The sequence below is a fragment of the Hyperolius riggenbachi genome, chromosome 11 (assembly GCF_040937935.1).
Source record: "Hyperolius riggenbachi isolate aHypRig1 chromosome 11, aHypRig1.pri, whole genome shotgun sequence".
NCBI lineage: Eukaryota > Metazoa > Chordata > Amphibia > Anura > Hyperoliidae > Hyperolius > Hyperolius riggenbachi.
In genome coordinates this window covers 134,047,710-134,066,898 of record NC_090656.1, presented here as the reverse complement: position 1 = coordinate 134,066,898, position 19,189 = coordinate 134,047,710, and the positions used below count along the sequence as shown (strand labels likewise).

General features: G+C 46.3%; 1 protein-coding gene across 4 annotated transcripts in view; it reads left to right on the top strand.

The window, feature by feature from the left end:
- The window catches only part of LOC137538804 (solute carrier family 22 member 20-like), a 95,763-nt gene that overhangs the window by 62,499 nt on the left and 14,075 nt on the right, over positions 1-19,189 (top strand). For all 4 annotated transcript variants that reach the window (XR_011024885.1, XM_068261137.1, XM_068261136.1 and 1 more), the window contains exons 6-8: positions 4,797-4,912; positions 6,762-6,976; positions 18,943-19,051. Coding sequence is in view for 3 of the 4 variants with exons in the window: in XM_068261137.1 (XP_068117238.1) it covers positions 4,797-4,912; positions 6,762-6,976; positions 18,943-19,051 (440 nt within the window). In the remaining variant the exon portion in view is untranslated. The remainder of the gene's footprint in view (positions 1-4,796; positions 4,913-6,761; positions 6,977-18,942; positions 19,052-19,189) is intronic.

The following is a 19,189-nucleotide window of genomic DNA, read 5'->3' as shown; positions in this document are numbered from 1 at the left end:
TGTACAGAGTTTATTGTCTTGTCATTTTCCTTACAGGAGCTCACAATCTAAGCACTACCGTAGTCCTATGTCTATGTATGTATCGTATAGTGTATGTATTATAGTCTAGGGCCAATTTAGGAGGAAGCCAATTAACTTATCTGTAAGTTTTTTGGGATGTGGGAGGAATTCAGGGCACCCAGAGGAAACCCACACAGACATGGGGAGAACATACAAACTCAGATGACTGGGTATCGAACTGGGGGCCCAACGCTGCAAGGCAAGAGCGCTAACCACTATGCCACCATAATGGGACCCCAACATGGTTACCCAAACCAAAGTAGCCTCAGAGTTAAGCAATAATCGGATACAAGATATTAAGTCTCTTCACCCTCTGCACACGATAGATTCCTCTGCATATGGTGAGTCTGTGCCAATCAGAACAATGTGGTTATAAGTACAAAGTATGTCCTATGTAAGTTACAGAGTTAAGGCAGTCAGTCTTCTAGCACTAGCACTGTCATGAACTCACCTGCTTTGCAAGTTTGTGATGATTCTACCAGTACCAGAAGTCAGTGTAAGGCTTGGAATCCACTAGCAGTACATTACTAAGCCATTTGTAAGAGCTTGTGATTTGAAAGCTCTTGCTAATGTAATGTTATAGGTGTGATCACACTTGAGCGATCACCTGTAGCATTACATTAGCAATAGCTTTTCAATCACTAGCACTTAGAAAAGGCTGCTAGTGGGTTTGTGTCCTGAAAGCTTGATTCCCTCTAAGATTGCAGATGGTATCCTCAGCACCCCTGCAGACGTGCTGTTTTCTCCTGCACAGTCTGACAATTCCACCGGGCAGACTCTGCAAGACGGAGTTTCCTGCATTCCTTCAGACATGCAGGAAGCTGCTCAAGAGGTCCACTCTAAGAGGCGGACGCACATGATCACTTGTTCCTCCTATGCATTACGTTGCAGATGCTGATTGCACCTATCAACCTATCTGAAAACCGGAAAATACATAAACAAACATCTACCTGGTTCCTCAACACAAATACCTTTTTAAAAAAGTTTTGCAGCCTTTCAAAAAAAAAACAAAACGTTTAGAAAGCAAAACACAACACAGAGCAACACAGCTGTAGCGCTTGTGTGTGCTCTTTGATGCCGCCGCTGGACTGCGCAGCCAGAAAAGCCGGACATGGTTACTATAGAAACGGACAACAATAGGTGTCCGTTTCATTGCCAGCATAGGAAAGGGGGTCCTTGGCGGCCGGGCAGCGCAACTACACGCAGCCGCTCAGAATAACGTCCCACAGTGCACGGAGGAGGCTGCGATGCTGCGACCATCACTTTACGTCGGCTGCTGTGCTCAGTAACTGCTCTTTAGAGCAGTTACGAGGTGGGAAAACAAAACTGAAATGGCCAGAGGGGTAGAATATAACGACAACTCGCACACCACTACAAGCTGCCTCCCTATTGCAGAATGGTATGAACTAGATTGGCGTCGGAAAGATACAACTGCTGACGTGACTACAGGTCTCTAAATGTTTATTGCCTGCAAACAAATACATACAAATAAGAGGGCATAGTGTGGAAAAACAGTCCTCCATCAACAAATATGTGTGCTAAAACGTTTAAAAAACAGGTTTTTAGCAATAGTGCCCCTTTAATGTCACCCTTCAGGATCAAACTAAGTCCTGCACATGGCCGTCCGCGCGTCGGGCAAATTGGGGCGGCTGCCCCCCCGGCCGCCCATTGACATTGGTGTGCCAGCCGAACTTGAATTGCTCATGCAGGGAATAGAGGAAGTGTTCCGCTCCGCTGCCACCCGCTGCCAGCCACTTAATTATGGAGGGGGGACCGCCGAGGTGGGGTGAGCCCTGGATGTCACCCCTTCCCCGTAACTGTCCCTACCGGCCTCTGCTGCACGTCACTAGACTCACTACCTAAACTGGGGGGGCCCTGTCACTACCTGAACTGGGGGGTCCCTGTCACTACCTGAACTGGTGGGCTCCTGTCACTACCTGAACTGGTGGGCTCCTGTCACTACCTGAACTGGGGGGCACCTGTCACTACCTGAACTGGGGGGTCCCTGTCACTACCTGAACTGGTGGGCAAGGCTGCTCAAATTCGGATCTGGGAGACATCTGGATAGTTCTATCCGGATATCTCCCAGTTACCTGTGCGGGGGGTCAATCTTACCTGTCTGACGTCTTCTTCGATCCGTCCCTCGGCGCCTCCCACGATGCGGTCCAAGCGGCAGTCACGTGATTACAAACACTTCCTCCTTCCGGGTTGAAGGAGGAAGTGTTTGTAATCACGTGACGCGCGTGGAGCGCATCGTGGGAGGCGCCGAGGGACGGACGAAGAAGACGTCAAACAGGTAAGATTGACCCCCCCGCCCACCCCGCACAGGTTTACTGGGAGATATCCGGATAGCAATCCGGATCCGAATTTGAGCAGCCCTACTGGTGGGTACCTGTCACTACCTAAACTGTGGGGTCCCTGTCACTACCTGAAGTGGGGGGCTCCTGTCACTACCTAAACTGTGGGGTCCCTGTCACTACCTGAAGTGGGGGGCTCCTGTCACTACCTAAACTGTGGGGTCCCTGTCACTACCTAACCTGTGGGGCTCCTGTCACTACCTAAACTAGGAGGCACCTGTCACTACCTGAACTGGTGGGCACCTGTCACTACCTAAACTGTGGGGTCCCTGTCACTACCTGATCTCGGGGGCTCCTGTCACTAACTAAACTAGGAGGCACCTGTAACTACCTAAACTGGGGGGCCCTGTCACTGCCTAAACTGGAGGGCTCCTGGCGCTACCTAAACTAAGGGGCACCTGTCACTACCCAAACTATCCAGGCTAGCCAGCCCAGCATCACCGCCAACCAGGCCAGCCCAGCATCACCGCCAGCCAGGCCAGCCCAGCATCACCGCCAGCAAGGCCACAGCATCACTGCCAGGCCTTTCGGCCTACATATTATCCCCAAGCCAGCCAAAAACAGTATTGCCAGGCCAGTCAAGCACAGACAGCAGCCAGTAGAGGAGAATGCAGAATCCAGGTGAGAGGTGTTTACCATATTAAGGGGGCATTCTGCCATTTATGTGAATGTCATGAGGCATATCCATTTGCAGCCTAGGTGCGCTAAGGGGCCTAACGTCCTATTCACAGGTCATTTTGCGACATTTGGTTTTAAGACTACTCCTCACGGTTTAGGGCCCCTAAAATGCCAGAGCAGTATAGGAACCCCACAAATGACCCCATTTTAGAAAGAAGACACCCCAAGGTATTCCGTTAGGAGTATGGTGAGTTCATAGAAGATTTTATTTTTGTCACAAGTTAGCGGAAAATGACACTTTGTGAAAAAAAACAATAAAAATAAATTCCCGATAACTTGTGACAAAAAATAAAATCTTCTATGAACTCACCATACTCCTAACGGAATACCTTGGGGTGTCTTCTTTCTAAAATGGGGTCATTTGTGGGATTCCTATATTGCCCTGGCATTTTAGGGGCCCTAAACCGTGAGGAGTAGTCTTGAAACCAAATGTCTCAAAATGACCTGTGAAATCCTAAAGGTACTCATTGGACTTTGGGCCCCTTAGCGCAGTTAGGGTGCAAAAAAGTGCCACACATGTGGTATCACCGTACTCAGGAGAAGTAGTATAATGTGTTTTGCGGTATATTTTTACACATACCCATGCTGAGTGGGAGAAATATCTCTGTAAATGAACAATTGTGTGTAAAAAAAAATAAAAAAAAATAGTCATTTACAGAGATATTTCTCCCACCCAGCATGGGTATGTGTAAAAATACACCCCAAAACACATTATACTACTTCTCCTGAGTACGGCAATACCACATGTGTGGCACTTTTTTGCAACCTAACTGCGCTAAGGGGCCCAAAGTCCAATGAGCACCTTTAGGCTTTACAGGGTGCTTACAATTAGGCACCCCCCAAAATGCCAGGACAGTAAACACACCCCACAAATGACCCCATTTTGGAAAGTAGACACTTCAAGGTATTCAGAGAGGAGCATGGTGAGTCCGTGGCAGATTTCATTTTTTTTTTGGTCGCAAGTTAGCAGAAATGGAAACTTTTTTTTTTTTGTCACAAAGTGTCATTTTCCGCTAACTTGTGACAAAAAATAAAATCTTCTATGAACTCACCATGCCTCTCAGGGAATACTTTGGGGTCATTTTGGGGGTATTTATACTATCCTGGAATTTTAGCACCTCACAAAACCTGACAGATGCTCAGAAAAGTCAGAGATGCTTCAAAATGGGAAAATTCACTTTTGGCACCATAGTTTGTAAACGCTATAACTTTTACCCAAACCAATAAATATACACTGAATGTTTTTTTTTTTTTTATCAAAGACATGTAGCACAATAAATTTGGACTAAACTGTATACAGAAATTTTACTTTATTTGAAAAATGTCAGCACAGAAAGTAAAAAAAAAATCTTTTTTTTTTTACAAAATTCATGTCTTTTTCGATGAATATAATAAAAACTAAAACTCGCAGCAGCAATCAAATAGCACCAAAAGAAAGCTGTATTAGTAACAAGAAAAGGAGGTAAAATTCATTTAGCTAATAGGTTGTATGACCGAGCACTAAACCGTGAAAGCTGCAGTGGTCTGAATGGAGAAAAAGGCTCTGGTCCTTATGGGGCGAAAAGACTGTGGTCCTCAAGTGGTTAAGGTTAGAAACTGATTTTGATCCCAAGCTTCGGCTCGGGATTGCTTTAAGTCTCAAGCAAGACATTATTTGATGTTTCTTTTCTTGTTGATGGAAACTGCATGTTCTTCCCACAGGTGTTGTACTCTGAGATGCAGAAGGACATCCTTATAATAAGAGCATCACACTCAATATTTGACCTTGTTCGTACCCCAGCCATGAGGCGAATATCTCTTAGCCTCATTTTGGTATGGTAAGTTTTAAACTCTAAGGCCTTTAATACTGTATAAATCAAAGAGTAGTGTTCATGTCTAAGTCTGAGCACACATTATTCAATTTAGTAATTAGTAGACATTGGTTTGCTGTTTTATTGTAAACCTGACCTTCCCTTATGATACGACTAATAATAAGCTTTAAACTAACTGTTATACTATCACTACAACTAGCTCTGTTGTCACACTAACCTTCCTAACTTTACAAATAGTACTGGTGACAATCATCCAAGCCATGTTGGATGTGCAGAGGTTGGAGGACCCAAACATCATCCCCAAAAACTAGCAACTTCAATTTATGTGATGTCCATAAAGATGGCTTATTCTATGTTCTGGTATTACACCTAGATTAGCAAGCATATTGTACCAGTTTGACAAGACAGTATTATTATTATTGATTTATATAGCACCAGCATCTTCAATGGCGCTGTACAATAGCATACGGGGTATAACAAATTAACAATAATACAAAGTATACAATACAACAGTTGATGCAAGACAAGAGGGTATAACAGCTAAAGCAGTGAACACATTAACTACATATTTTTACACAGGGGTGGGAGATATGTACACCCATTACACAGCATTGTGAGACAAAAGGGGAGGAGAGCCATGGCCAAAAGGCCTTACAGTCTAAAGTTTAAGGTATAGGACAGGAGGTAAAGGGAAGCTGTGTGTAGAGTGGTAGAAATGGTGGTTAGTGGGCAGTGTCCTAGGTAGGAGAGTATGCTTGCCTGAAGAGGTGAGTTTTCAGATTGCACCTAAAAATAATAAGTGTGGGTGAGTGGCGGATGTGTAGAGGCAGAGTGTTCCAGAGAAGGGGAAAGGATCGAGAGAAGTCTTGTAAGTGGTAGTGGGAAGAGGTGATCAGGGAATAAGACAGAAGGATATCGATAGCAGAGCGGAGATTGCTTGTAGGATGGTATCTGGAAAGAAGTTGAGTTAGATAAGAAGGAGCTATGTTGTGGAGAGCTTTGTAGACAAGAGTAAGGATTTTAAATTGTATCATTTGTGTAACTGGCAGCCAGTGAAGGGACTGGCAGAGGGGGATTGGGCTGGAGAAGCGGGAGGAGAGTAGTGCAGCAGATAGACTGTAGCGGGGCTAAACGGTTGGAAGGGAAGACGCAGAGCAGAGAGTTGCAATAGTCTAGTTGGGAAATAATCAGGGCATGCCCCAGAAGTTTGGTAGTGTCCTGTGTTAGAAAAAAGCAGATGCAGGATATGTTTTTTAGGTTGAGGCGACAAGAGGAGGATAGTTAGTCTATTTGTGGTTTGAATGAGAGACTTGAGTCCAAAATTACACCAAGGCAGCGAGCCTGGGAGACAGGTGTTATGGAAGTGCTATCAACAGAAATAGTGATGTCAGGCAGGGGCATTCAGTTGTGAGGTGGGAAGATTACCATTTCAGTCTTGTCCATATTGAGTTTTAGAAAATGTTACATTTATGTTGTTCATTTCTCCTGGTGGAATCAAAGCGCTTTAGAGCTGCTACCAGTTAAGGCACACTGTCTTGCCCATGACGCCAGGTGACGCCGCTTCCTCAGGCGGTGTCATGCATCAGGCGACATTCGGCTCACCCCCCTCGCTCCCAGCCGCCTCTGGTTTCGAGCGGCCCCCTCCTACAGCAAGACAGGCTCACCCTCTTATGATAGCCAGCGGACCCTTTAAGTGAATTCAGATTCCTTGCTATAGATTATTATAGTTTACAATTTCTGATTTTCTACTAGTTGTAGTTTTGCCTAAGTCCAACACTTTTTTTTTTAAAGCAAATACCGTATACCCAATATTTTATATGCATATTTGACTAACAAAATAATTTCTGTCCTTTAGGTTTTCCAGTAACTTTGCCTATTATGGGTTAAGCATGGATCTTCAGAAATTTGGGCTCAGTATGTTTCTTGCCCAGGCTTTGTTTGGTGGTGTGGAAATGATTGCTAAGCTCATAATTATGTTGATGATGACCTTTGTGGGAAGACGTGTCATTCAGTTTGTTTCCCTATTACTGGCTGGAGTAATGGTCATGTGTTATGCCTTCACACCTCAAGGTGACTCACTAAATTATGTAGTAGTTTTTCTTAGTCAATAACTGATGTGAAATACTTACCTGACTCAAATGCTGCTTTTGGAATTTACATACGAGAAGTAAATTTTTCACAGAATAAAATGCACTATAACTTACTTTTCTCCCATGTTGCTGTCACTCAGCAGGCAGTAAGAATCTGACAAATCAAAAAGGTTTTGGACTAGTCCCAGAATAGGAAGTAGATGTGCCTGGCATATTAGGTAGCCCCCATATTGGTAGCAAATGCCCCCCCCCCCTGCACAGTATAGGTAGCCAGATGTGTCCCCTGTATTAGGTGCCTCACCAGTATAGGTAGCAAATGTGCCCCCCCCCCCCAGTATATGTAGCTAGATGTGCCCCATTTTCAGAATACCCTCTTCCATATGTTGCAGATGTGTCCCAGTATTAGGTGCCCCTCAATTATAGGTAGCCAGATGTGCCCCCAGTATCCCCCCACTCCACCCAGTATAGGTAGTCAGTATTAAGTAGCCCCCCTCCCCAGTATAGATAGCAATAGTGCCCCCAGTATTAGGTAGGTTCTCCCCAGTATAGATAGCCAGATGTGCCCCCAGTATTAAGTAACCCCCTCCCCAGTATAGATAGCAGGTGTGCCCTCAGAATTAGGTAGGTCTCTTCCTCCAGTATAGGTATATTATATATGCCCCTAGTATTAGGCAGTCCCACCATCAAATATCAGCAGCCATATGTGCCCCCAGCACTAACCTATACTTGAGTAGCAGCCCCTGCAATCACAAGAGGGGGGCATCTGGAAGGAGGGGCCTGTACTTCTTCCTTCCTCCTTCTCAGCCAGCCCCCTCCCTATACTCCCCTGGTTGTGTCCTTTCATCCAGAGGGACACATCAGCAAAGTGGCAGTGACAGGGCTTCCCACATCAGGTCTCTCCAACATATCTGCTGCAGCCACTAGGTGTCACTGTCCTCTCTGGCCTTTGCCTTTTTCTCTGTCTGATGCACATCCCATGACTTTACATGATTTGCAAATAAATTCAGATCCAGAGGAATGCAGAGAGGACAGTGACACCTAGAGGTTGCAGCGGGAGCGGCGTAGAGACCCGATGGGGAAGAGTTGAGGCCTGTCACTCACTCTGCACTGATCTGTAGATCTGGTTGGCAGAGCATAGGAGGAAGGTCACAGTAGAGGAAGGAACAAGTCCAGGACCCTCCTCCCCACTGGACACTGGATGTAGGAAGGGGGCACCCCTTATGGCTTTGCAGGGTGGCCCATTATGCACCTGGCCCCCAGTATTATGTAAGCCCCCCACCCAACAAGCATAGGTATCCATATGTGCCCCCAGTATTATGTAGCCCCCTACCCAGTATAGGTGTCCATATGTGCCCCCAGTATTAGGTAGCCCCCCCCCCCACCCATTATAGGTGTCCATATGTGCCCCCAGTATTAGGTAGCCCCCCCCCTATTATAGGTGTCCATATGTGCCCCCAGTATTAGGTAGCCCCCCACCCAGTATAGTTGTCCATATGTGCCCCCAGTATAAGGTAGTCTCCCACTCACTATAGGTATCCATATGTGCCCCCACACACCCACTGTTGCCAAAAACCTGAGCGGTTCTTGCCTTTTTCATGATTGCTAACTCAGTAAAGGACCAGCCTTTAAAGCGTTGCTATCATATAAATCCGGCATAGCAAGTTCTAAACCCTCTATAACAGTAATTATAGATTGATGGTATACCTTGAAATGAATCAGAGCACTCAGTATATGATTTTATATAAAAAATTGTATTTGCTTATCATACAGCATATATACAAAATATGAACAGTTCCAAGTAGTGTTTTCTTTCTAACAGTATTCCATCTCATCAAGGCTTCATAGCCAAGCGATCATCAATCTTCTACGCACATTCAAAAAAGAATATAACAGTTGTGTTATGTAGAATACGATCAAAAGTAGTCTCATCTGTATCAGTAGCTGTGTATCTAGTAGCTGTGTAAAACTTGTAGTAATCTTCTTAAAGAAATTGCTTAAAAAATAGCTTCTAAAAAAACTTCTTGCTAACATCTTAACAGAACTTAATGCTGAAAAATTAATAAAGTAAATCACCAGAATATTAAGCATATTACCCCTTCTCTGTCATCTCTTCAGCATCTAGAACCACTTGTGGGAAGGTAGCTTCTGCCTCGTGTGTCTTCTCAGGAGATTGGTAGGCTTGTGCAAACTTTTATGAGGTAGTAAACGCTAATGTGGATATTGGGAATGCTGTAGATGTGATATACTTGGACTTTGAAAAGGCCTTCGACACTTCCCCACGAAAGTCTGGTGCAAAAGTTGAGGATGCAAGGACTGGGGAAGAGTTTGTGTGCATGGATAGGGAACTGGCTAATGGACAGAAAACAAAGAGTTGTGGTCAATTGGATCATACTCAAAATGGGAGACTGTTAGCAGTGGGGTCCCACAGGGGTCCGTTCTGGCTCCAGTGCTCTTTAATTTATTTATTAATGACCTAGTAGATGCAGTAGTGAGCAATGTTGCTATTTTTGCAGATGATACAAAATTGTGCAGAATCACCAACTCTCAGGAAGATAGTGACATATTGCAACAGGATCTGGATAGGATGGCTATATGGGCGCATAAATGGCAGATGAAATTCAATGTTGAAAAATGTAAAGTCATGCATTTTGGTCGTACCAATGGTCTAGCACCATACAAAATAAATGGAATACAGTTGGGGACATCAAACTTGGAGAAGGACTTAGGAGTAGTGTTGGGCGAACATCTAGATGTTCGGGTTCGGGCCGAACAGGCCGAACATGGCCGCGATGTTCGGGTGTTCGACCCGAACTCCGAACATAATGGAAGTCAATGGGGACCCGAACTTTTGTGGTTTGTAAAGCCTCCTTACATGCTACATACCCCAAATTTACAGGGTATGTGCACCTTGGGAGTGGGTACAAGAGGAAAAAAAATTTAGCAAAAAGAGCTTATAGTTTTTGAGAAAATCGATTTTAAAGTTTCAAAGGGAAAACTGTCTTTTAAATGCGGGAAATGTCTGTTTTCTTTGCACAGGTAACATGCTTTTTGTCGGCATGCAGTCATAAATGTAATACATATAAGAGGTTCCAGGAAAAGGGACCGGTAATGCTAACCCAGCAGCAGCACACGTGATGGAACAGGAGGAGGGTGGCGCAGGAGGAGAAGGCCACGCTTTGTGAGACACAACAACCCAGGCCTTGCATGAGGACAAAAAGCGTGCGGATAGCATGCTTTGTACCGCCATGTAGTCATAAATGTAATAAAGATAAGAGGTTCCATAAACAGGGACCGGCAACGGTAACCCAGCAGCAGCAGCAGCAGCAGCAGCACACGTGATGGAACAGGAGGAGGCGCAGGAGGAGAAGGCCACGCTTTGTGAGACACAACAACCCAAGCCTTGCATGAGGACAAAAAGCGTGCGGATAGCATGCTTTGTACCGCCATGTAGTCATAAATGTAATAAAGATAAGAGGTTCCATAAACAGGGACCGGCAACGGTAACCCAGCAGCAGCAGCAGCAGCAGCAGCACACGTGATGGAACAGGAGGAGGCGCAGGAGGAGAAGGCCACGCTTTGTGAGACACAACAACCCAGGCCTTGCATGAGGACAAAAAGCGTGCGGATATAGCAGCAATGCTTTTTGCCGCCATGCAGTCATAAATGTAATACAGATGAGAGGTTCAATAAACAGGGACCGGAAACGCTAAACCATCCCAGATGTTCATCGGTCATGTTACTTGGTTGGGGTCCAGGAGTGTTGCGTAGTCGTTTCCAATCCAGGATTGATTCATTTTAATTTGAGTCAGACGGTCTGCATTTTCTGTGGAGAGGCGGATACGCCGATCTGTGATGATGCCTCCGGCAGCACTGAAACAGCGTTCCGACATAACGCTGGCTGCCGGGCAAGCCAGCACCTCTATTGCGTACATTGCCAGTTCGTGCCAGGTGTCTAGCTTCATGCCCGGTTTCAGGTCCAGCGGTGCCAGCCACAAATCCGTCTGTTCCTTTATTCCCCTCCAAATTTCCTCCCCTGTGTGCTGCTTATCCCCAAGGCAGATCAGCTTCAGCAACGCTTGCTGACGCATGCCAACAGCTGTGCTGCACTGCTTCCACGATCCTACTGCTGCTGGTGCTGGGTTAGCATTTCCGGATGAGGTACAGCTTTGAGATGCGTTGGAGGAGAAGGAGTCAGAGAGGTAGGTGCTGCTGTTGTTATCCAGCTGTTTGCGGCGTGGGCAACACCCGCGCCGTAGCAGGTGAGGAATCGCTGCCAGGCTCCACAAGGTTCACCCAGTGCGCGGTAAGGGAGATGTATCGACCCTGGCCGAACGCACTCGTCCAGGTGTCAGTGGTGAGGTGAACCTTGCAGGCAACGGCATTCTTCAAGCTTCGGGTTATTTAGCTGACCACGTGCTCATGCAACTCAGGCACTGCAGAGCGCGCAAAGTGGTAGCGGCTGGGAACCACGTAACGTGGGATGGCCACTGACATCATGCCCTTGAAGCTGTTTGTCTCCACCACTCGATATTGTAGCATTTCGCAGGCCAGAAGCTTGGCTATGCTGGCTGGCTGTTACTGCCACGGCCCGGGGGTCATTTGCTGGCAATTTCCTCTTGTGCTCAAACATCTCAGAGACAGACAACTCAACCGTAGCGCTGCACACCGAAGGGCTGTTGGTTGTTGTGTTTGATGAACACTGGGAGACCTCAAGAGCACTAGTCCGGAAAGTGACAGTGTCAGCATCGTCTGATGTTTGTGAATGTTGTGAACCACGCAATGGCTGGGCTACTGCTGCTGCTGAGGCGGGTCTGGTGGTGAGTCTGGTGAACCCAAGGGAGGCAGTGTTGCTGGTGGTACCCTGTCCTGCCGCGTTTGCCCACAGAGTGGGATGTTTGGATAGAATGTGGCGGCTCATGCTGGTGGTGGAGAGGTTGTTAATACTTTTCCCCCTGCTCAGGCGGGTCTTGCACACCTTGCAAATCGCCATGGTAACATCCTCAGTGCAGTCTTCAAAGAAAGCCCAGACTTTAACTGGCTGAGGACTCGGACCTCGTGCGTGATGTGCTGGTGCTGCTTAACCCACTGCTGGACGCTTGAGAGGTCATCCAAGTAATTATCTGGTCCTGTTCTTTTGGATCTGTGAGGGTTGTTGTCCTGGACAACATGGGCAGTATTGAGTGGGTTTTCTTGGGTGCTCCCCTGTGGCCTGTACGTGAACCGTCAGGGGAAACACCTCTTCCCTTGCCCCTCCCTCTTTCACCGGATTTCTTCCTCATTTCACTTATCCTTAAAGTACACGCTGACTGGCAGCAGTACAGTGGCAGTACAGAAATGCTATACAGTGGTGGGTGAGCGGTGTACCACTATTGTCAGCAGTGACACAGAGCACAATGCTATACAGTGGCGGGTGAGCGGTGTACTACTGTTCCCAGCAGACACAGAGTGGAAGTAAACACAATGCTATATAGTGTGGCTGAGCCGTGTACACAGAGTGGCATTAAACACAATGCTATATAGTCTGCTATATAGTCACCCCGAACAGGGTGATGTTCTGCAGAACCCAAACAGTGGCAAACACTGTTCGCCCAACACTACTGGGAGGGAACGCAGATTTTAGTACCTAAACACACGATACAACATGTTTTCCGGGGTCGGACTCTGAGGCACATACAGATGGTCCCGATCATCATCCTCATCATACAACTCTTCTCCTGAGTCTGACCCACCCACCACCTCTGCCACCCCAACATCCCCAGACACAGACCCCTCATCGTCCTCAACATTAACTTGGGATGCTGGCCTGAGCCAGACCTCCTCCTCCACATCAGGCCCCATCATCTCCTCAATGGCAGCCCTCATTAATCGCTCTGGCGACGGACTGATGGACACAACGTTCTCCTCCGGGGAGGGCTGCTGCTGACCACTGGCTGCTGGGGTGGATGTTATAGCTTGCGTGGGGCGTTGGCTGTTGCTGTTGTTGGGAGTGCTGCTCACAGCGGAGGTCTCTGGGGAACTCATGTTGAGCTCATATAGTGGTTGACGGTGAGTGGAGTATTACTGATCCCAGCAATATACACACTGACTGGCAGAGTACGCAATGCTATATAGTGTGGCTGAGCGGTGTACACAGAGTGGCAGTAAACACAATGCTATATAGTCTGGCTGAGCGAGCGGTGTACTACTGTTCCCAGCAGAATCAGAGTGGCAGTAAACAATGGTATATAGTCTGGCTGAGCGGTGTACACAGAGTGTCAGTAAACAATGGTATATAGTCTGGCTGAGCGAGCGGTGTACTACTGTTCCCAGCAGAATCAGAGTGGCAGTAAACAATGGTATATAGTCTGGCTGAGCGAGCGGTGTACTACTGTTCCCAGCAGAATCAGAGTGGCAGTAAACAATGGTATATAGTCTGGCTGAGCGGTGTACACAGAGTGTCAGTAAACAATGGTATATAGTCTGGCTGAGCGAGCGGTGTACTACTGTTCCCAGCAGAATCAGAGTGGCAGTAAACAATGGTATATAGTCTGGCTGAGCGGTGTACACAGAGTGTCAGTAAACAATGGTATATAGTCTGGCTGAGCGGTGTACACACAATGCTATATAGTCTGCTATATAGTGTCAGTAAACAATGGTATATAGTCTGGCTGAGCGAGCGGTGTACTACTGTTCCCAGCAGAATCAGAGTGGCAGTAAACAATGGTATATAGTCTGGCTGAGCGGTGTACACAGAGTTTCAGTAAACAATGGTATATAGTCTGGCTGAGCGGTGTACACAGAGTGTCAGTAAACAATGGTATATAGTCTGGCTGAGCGGTGTACACAGAGTGGCAGTAAACACAATGCTATATAGTCTGGCTGAGCGAGCGGTGTACTACTGTTCCCAGCAGAATCAGAGTGGCAGTAAACAATGGTATATAGTCTGGCTGAGCGGTGTACACAGAGTGTCAGTAAACAATGGTATATAGTCTGGCTGAGCGGTGTACACAGAGTGTCAGTAAACAATGGTATATAGTCTGGCTGAGCGGTGTACACAGAGTGGCAGTAAACACAATGCTATATACTCTGGCTGAGCGAGCGGTGTACTACTGTTCCCAGCAGACACAGAACAGTAAACAGAATGCTATATAGTGTGGCTGAGCGAGCGGTGTACCACTATTCCCAGCAGACACAGAACAGTAAACAGAATGCTATATAGTGTGGCTGAGCGAGCGGTGTACCACTATTCCCAGCAGACACAGAACAGTAAACAGAATGCTATATAGTGTGGCTGAGCGAGCGGTGTACCACTATTCCAAACAGACACAGAACAGTGAACAGAATGCTATATAGTGTGGCTGAGCGAGCGGTGTACCACTATTCCCAGCAGACACAGAGTGGCAGTAAACAGAATGCTATATAGTGTGGCTGAGCGAGGTACACAGAGTGGCAGTAAACAGAATGCTATATAGTGTGGCTGAGCAAGCGGTGTACTACTATTCCCAGCAGACACAGAGTGGCAGTAAACAGAATGCTATATAGTGTGGCTGAGCGAGGTACACAGAGTGGCAGTAAACAGAATGCTATATAGTGTGGCTGAGCAAGCGGTGTACTACTGTTCCCAGCAGTGACACAATGACAGGGGGGACCCTGGCTAGCGTGGCTGGAGCGCGAACTACCCTGCCTGCCTACCCAAAGCTAAACCCACAGACAAATGGCGGAGATATGACGTGGTTCGGGTATTTATTTACCCGAACCACGTGACCGTTCGGCCAATCAGAGCGCGTTCGGGTCCGAACCACGTGACCCGTTCGGCCAATCACAGCGCTAGCCGAACGTTCGGGGAACGTTCGGTCATGCGCTCTTAGTTCGGCCATGTGGCCGAACGGTTTGGCCGAGCACCGTCAGGTGTTCGGCCGAACTCGAACATCACCCGAACAGGGTGATGTTCTGCAGAACCCGAACAGTGGCGAACACTGTTCGCCCAACACTACTTAGGAGTACTCATTGACAACAAGTTAAATAATCGTACTCAATGCCAAGCCACTGCAGCTAAAGCTAATAAAATTTTGGGATGCATTAAAAGGGAAATAAAAACTCGAGATGCTAGCATAATATTGCCACTGTTTAACTCTCTAGTAACACCACATCTGGAATCTGGAATTCAGTTCTGGGCACCACTTTACAGGAAAGATATTGCAGTTTTAGAGCAGGTGCAGAGACGAGCAACAAAATTTAAACGTGGGATGGAAGGTCTCACTAGTGTTGGGCGAACACCTGGATGTTCGGGTACGGGAAAGTTCGCCGAACATGGCCGCAATGTTCGGCATGTTCGGGCCGAACCCCGAACTCCCCGAACATCCCGCTTTTGGGGGCCCTATGGGGTCGCAGGCATAAGGGGGGAGCATGCCCCGTTCGCGGGGGGGTCGGAAATTGCCCCCACCCCCTCCGCTAGCGCTCCCCCCTCTGCCCGCTTCCCCATACAAAAGTTTCAGAAAGTACCGGTCCGGTGGTAGTGGGTGGCTGGCAGTGGGCGGCACTGTGAAGTGAGTGACTGAGGAGGAGGAGTCCGGAGAGTGACGCGTTGAGGGAGGCTGGGCAGCGGGCGGTTCAGCAGTAGTACGATACTACTGCTGAACCGCCCGCTGATCGGCCTCCCTCAACGCGTCACTCTCCGGACTCCTCCTCCTCAGTCACTCACTTCACAGTGCCGCCCACTGCCAGCCACCCACTACCACCGGACCGGTACTTCCTGAAACTTTTGTATGGGGAAGCGGGCAGAGGGGGGAGCGCTAGCAGAGGGGGTGGGGGGAATTTCCGACCCCCCCCCCCCCCCCCCGCGATCGGGGCATGCTTCCCCCTTATGCCTGCGACCCAATAGGGGGGCAGTATTCGGCCGAACAGTGCCCTGTTCGGCCGAACAGGGGCCCTGTTCGGCCCTGTTCGGCGGCCAATTAGTAGTTCGGGGCGAACCCGAACTTAAAAGGCCGAACACCATCAGGTGTTCGGCCGAACTCGAACATCACCCGAACAGGGTGATGTTCTGCAGAACCCGAACAGTGGCGAACACTGTTCGCCCAACACTAGGTCTCACTTACCAAGAAAGGTTAGATAAACTGGGTTTATTTAGTCTAGAGAAAAGACGCCTTAGAAGGGGTTTAATTAACATGTATAAATACATCAGAGGGCGATATAAAAGCTTGGCGGATGAGCTTTTTGTCCCAAGGCCTTCTCAAAGGACTAAAGGACATGATCTGCGCATGGAGGAAAAACATTTTAGCCATTTATTTAGGAAAGGGTTCTTTACAGTAAGAGTGATTAAGATGTGGAATTAATTGCCACAGGAATTAGTTATGGCAAACTCTATACCTGCATTTAAAGGGGGCTTAGATGCTTTCCTTGCCTTGAAAGACATCCATGGCTACAATTACTAGGTGATGCCTAATTATGTTGATCCAGGAATTTTATCTGATTGCCATCTGGAGTTGGAAAGCAATTTTTTCTCTTTTGGGGCTAATTGGACCATGCCTTGTAAGGGTTTTTCGCCTTCCTCTGGATCAACATTGATATGTGAGGGAGTAGGCTGGTGTTGGTGTTGTACTTTGTTCTCTGGTTGAACTCGATGGACGTATGTCTTTTTTCAACCCAAATAACTATGTAACTATATGAGCTTTCAGCTCCTACTTTTATAGTGATTGGATGCAATATGGCTGCCTAATCTGGAATTTCCATAAAAATCCCAGGTTCTGATTGGCTGAAATTTCTGTGCATAGCTCACTATCTTTGTTTTGAATACTGTAAATAGTTGACATTGAAAATAACCATAACATTTTTGTTTATAAACTCCTTAATTACCTTATCTTGTGAAAATTAACATCATTTGGAGTGTTTGACATTTTGACATCTGATTAATAGGTCATATTGGACGCAATGAATTAAAAATGGACGTCACCAGCCATCTTGTCTGCTGGTTGACTTATTTGACCCAGACATTTGGACCTTCAAACATTAAACAATGTAATTCATGACGCATTTCTGATAATGTGCCCTTCTGCTAATTAGTTTGGAATGTGTCTGTCCTTTTTCAGACATAAGATTGGTCAGGTTGACACTGTAACACTGTAAAGAGTCTTTAGCAAGTTAAGGCTTATTGAAACATACAGGGCTTCTAATATATTTATTTAACCACCTTAGTGGTATGGACGAGCTCAGCTTGTCCAAGACCGCCGCGGTGGATTGCTCAGCCCCTGGTGGGGCGATTTTCATAATTTTTTTTTAAAACACGCAGCTAGCACTTTGCTAGCTGTGTGTTTATTCTGATCGCTGCTGCTGTTTGCCGCCGATTCGCCGCTACCCGCCACGAAAGAGGGCCCCCCAAGACCCCTTGTGCAGCCTGGCCAATCACCGACAGGCTGCGCTACGAGGTGGATCGGGACTCCCCCTGATGTCATGATGTCATTCCGATCGTCGCCATGGCGACAAGGGAAACCCGTTCAGAGCGGGATTTCCTGTTGGGGAATGATCGCCGGCGGCGATCAGAGGGGTGGGAGGGATGCGGCAGGGAGGGGGGAATCATGTAGCTAGCGCTAGGCTAGCTACATGAAAAAAAAAATAGGTAAAAAACCCACCCGCGGCCAAGCGCCGCAAATAAACAGAACGCCAGGGTGGTTAATTAAATATAAAGCGTATTATATAATTCTTCTTAAAACAATTAATCATATAAAATATAATTGTACATTAAAATGTAATAATATAAAATCATGTTATATCTAAATCATGTAAAACAACAAGCTGTATTAATAATATTAATTTTATAAGACTATGAAACCACCAGGTGGCATAATTGTCCTAAATACGGGACAATAGAAAAAAACCTTTTAAACTTGTATTGACATTCCAAAGGACAATCATAGTCAAAACAACTTTGTGGAACACAGCTAATGTGTTTTGAAACTTTCACTGCAGAATCCAGCATTTAAATGCATTTAAAAGTATTATATTATATTATATAGGGTTTAGCAATAATTATTTATTTCTTTAGAAGGACTGTATTGATTATTAATGTGTATATATAATAACTGAGCAAATGTGTATATATATGATTGCTGCAGTAATGTGATTTTTAAACGTCTTCTTTTCAGTCTTCACACAGTACACTTATCTACAACCTTGACATTTCAAAGATGCATATAAACAAAAATGTTTTAGTTTCTGTAACTAAAATAATCTTATAACTATCACAGCCTGGAATATGCTGAGATGTCTCAGAGCAATATTTTAAAGAAGCACTCTAACTTTACAGTTTACAATAAAAGTTTGCATAGAACATTAAAACTTTAAACATACACATATGACAGCTTTTCCTGCATAAATAAACCGCTAGAATTCTGACACTGTAGGTGCCCATATGTGCCCCCCACCCCATATAGGTGTCCATATGTGCCCCCAGTATTAGGTAGTCTCCCACTCACTATAGGTATCCATATGTGCCCCAGTTATAGGTGCCCCCCCCACACACACCCACTGTAGGTGCTCATATGTGCAACCAGCATTAGGTAGCCCTCCTACCAGAATAGGTAGCCATATATTCCTCCAGTATTAGGAAGATCCCCTCCCCCCACTATAGGTAGCCAGATGTGCCCCCCAGTATTATGTTGCCCCCTCCCCCCCCCCCCACACCGCACACACACAGCCAGTATAAGAAGCTATACAGTATGTACTTCCAGTATTGGGTAGCCTCCTAAATAAAGAATATCTCTTCCTATGCTTCTATTACATTACTTGTTTTCTCTGGCATTTGATTTGGTTAATATATGTCATGGATAGATAGACAGACAGACAGACAGACAGACAGACAGACAGACAGACAGACAGATAGATAGATAGATAGATAGATAGATAGATAGATAGATAGATAGATATTTTTATCTAGAGCCACTCTAAAATGAATAATATGTTATTTTGTAGAAAAGCAATTGCTGTGTACTGTCCTGGCAGTGACAGGAAAAGCTTTCTTAGCTTCCGCTATCACCTGCATGTACCTGTACACTGGAGAACTCTACCCCACAGAAATAAGGTAAGTGGTCGATAGTATATTAATACTATATTTTAGTGTAAAATGGAACCTGAAAAGAGAGCAGTATGAAGGCTGCCATATTCATTCTCTAATAAACAGTGCCCAGGGGCATACTGGACCGAGGGATGGGGTCTAGCC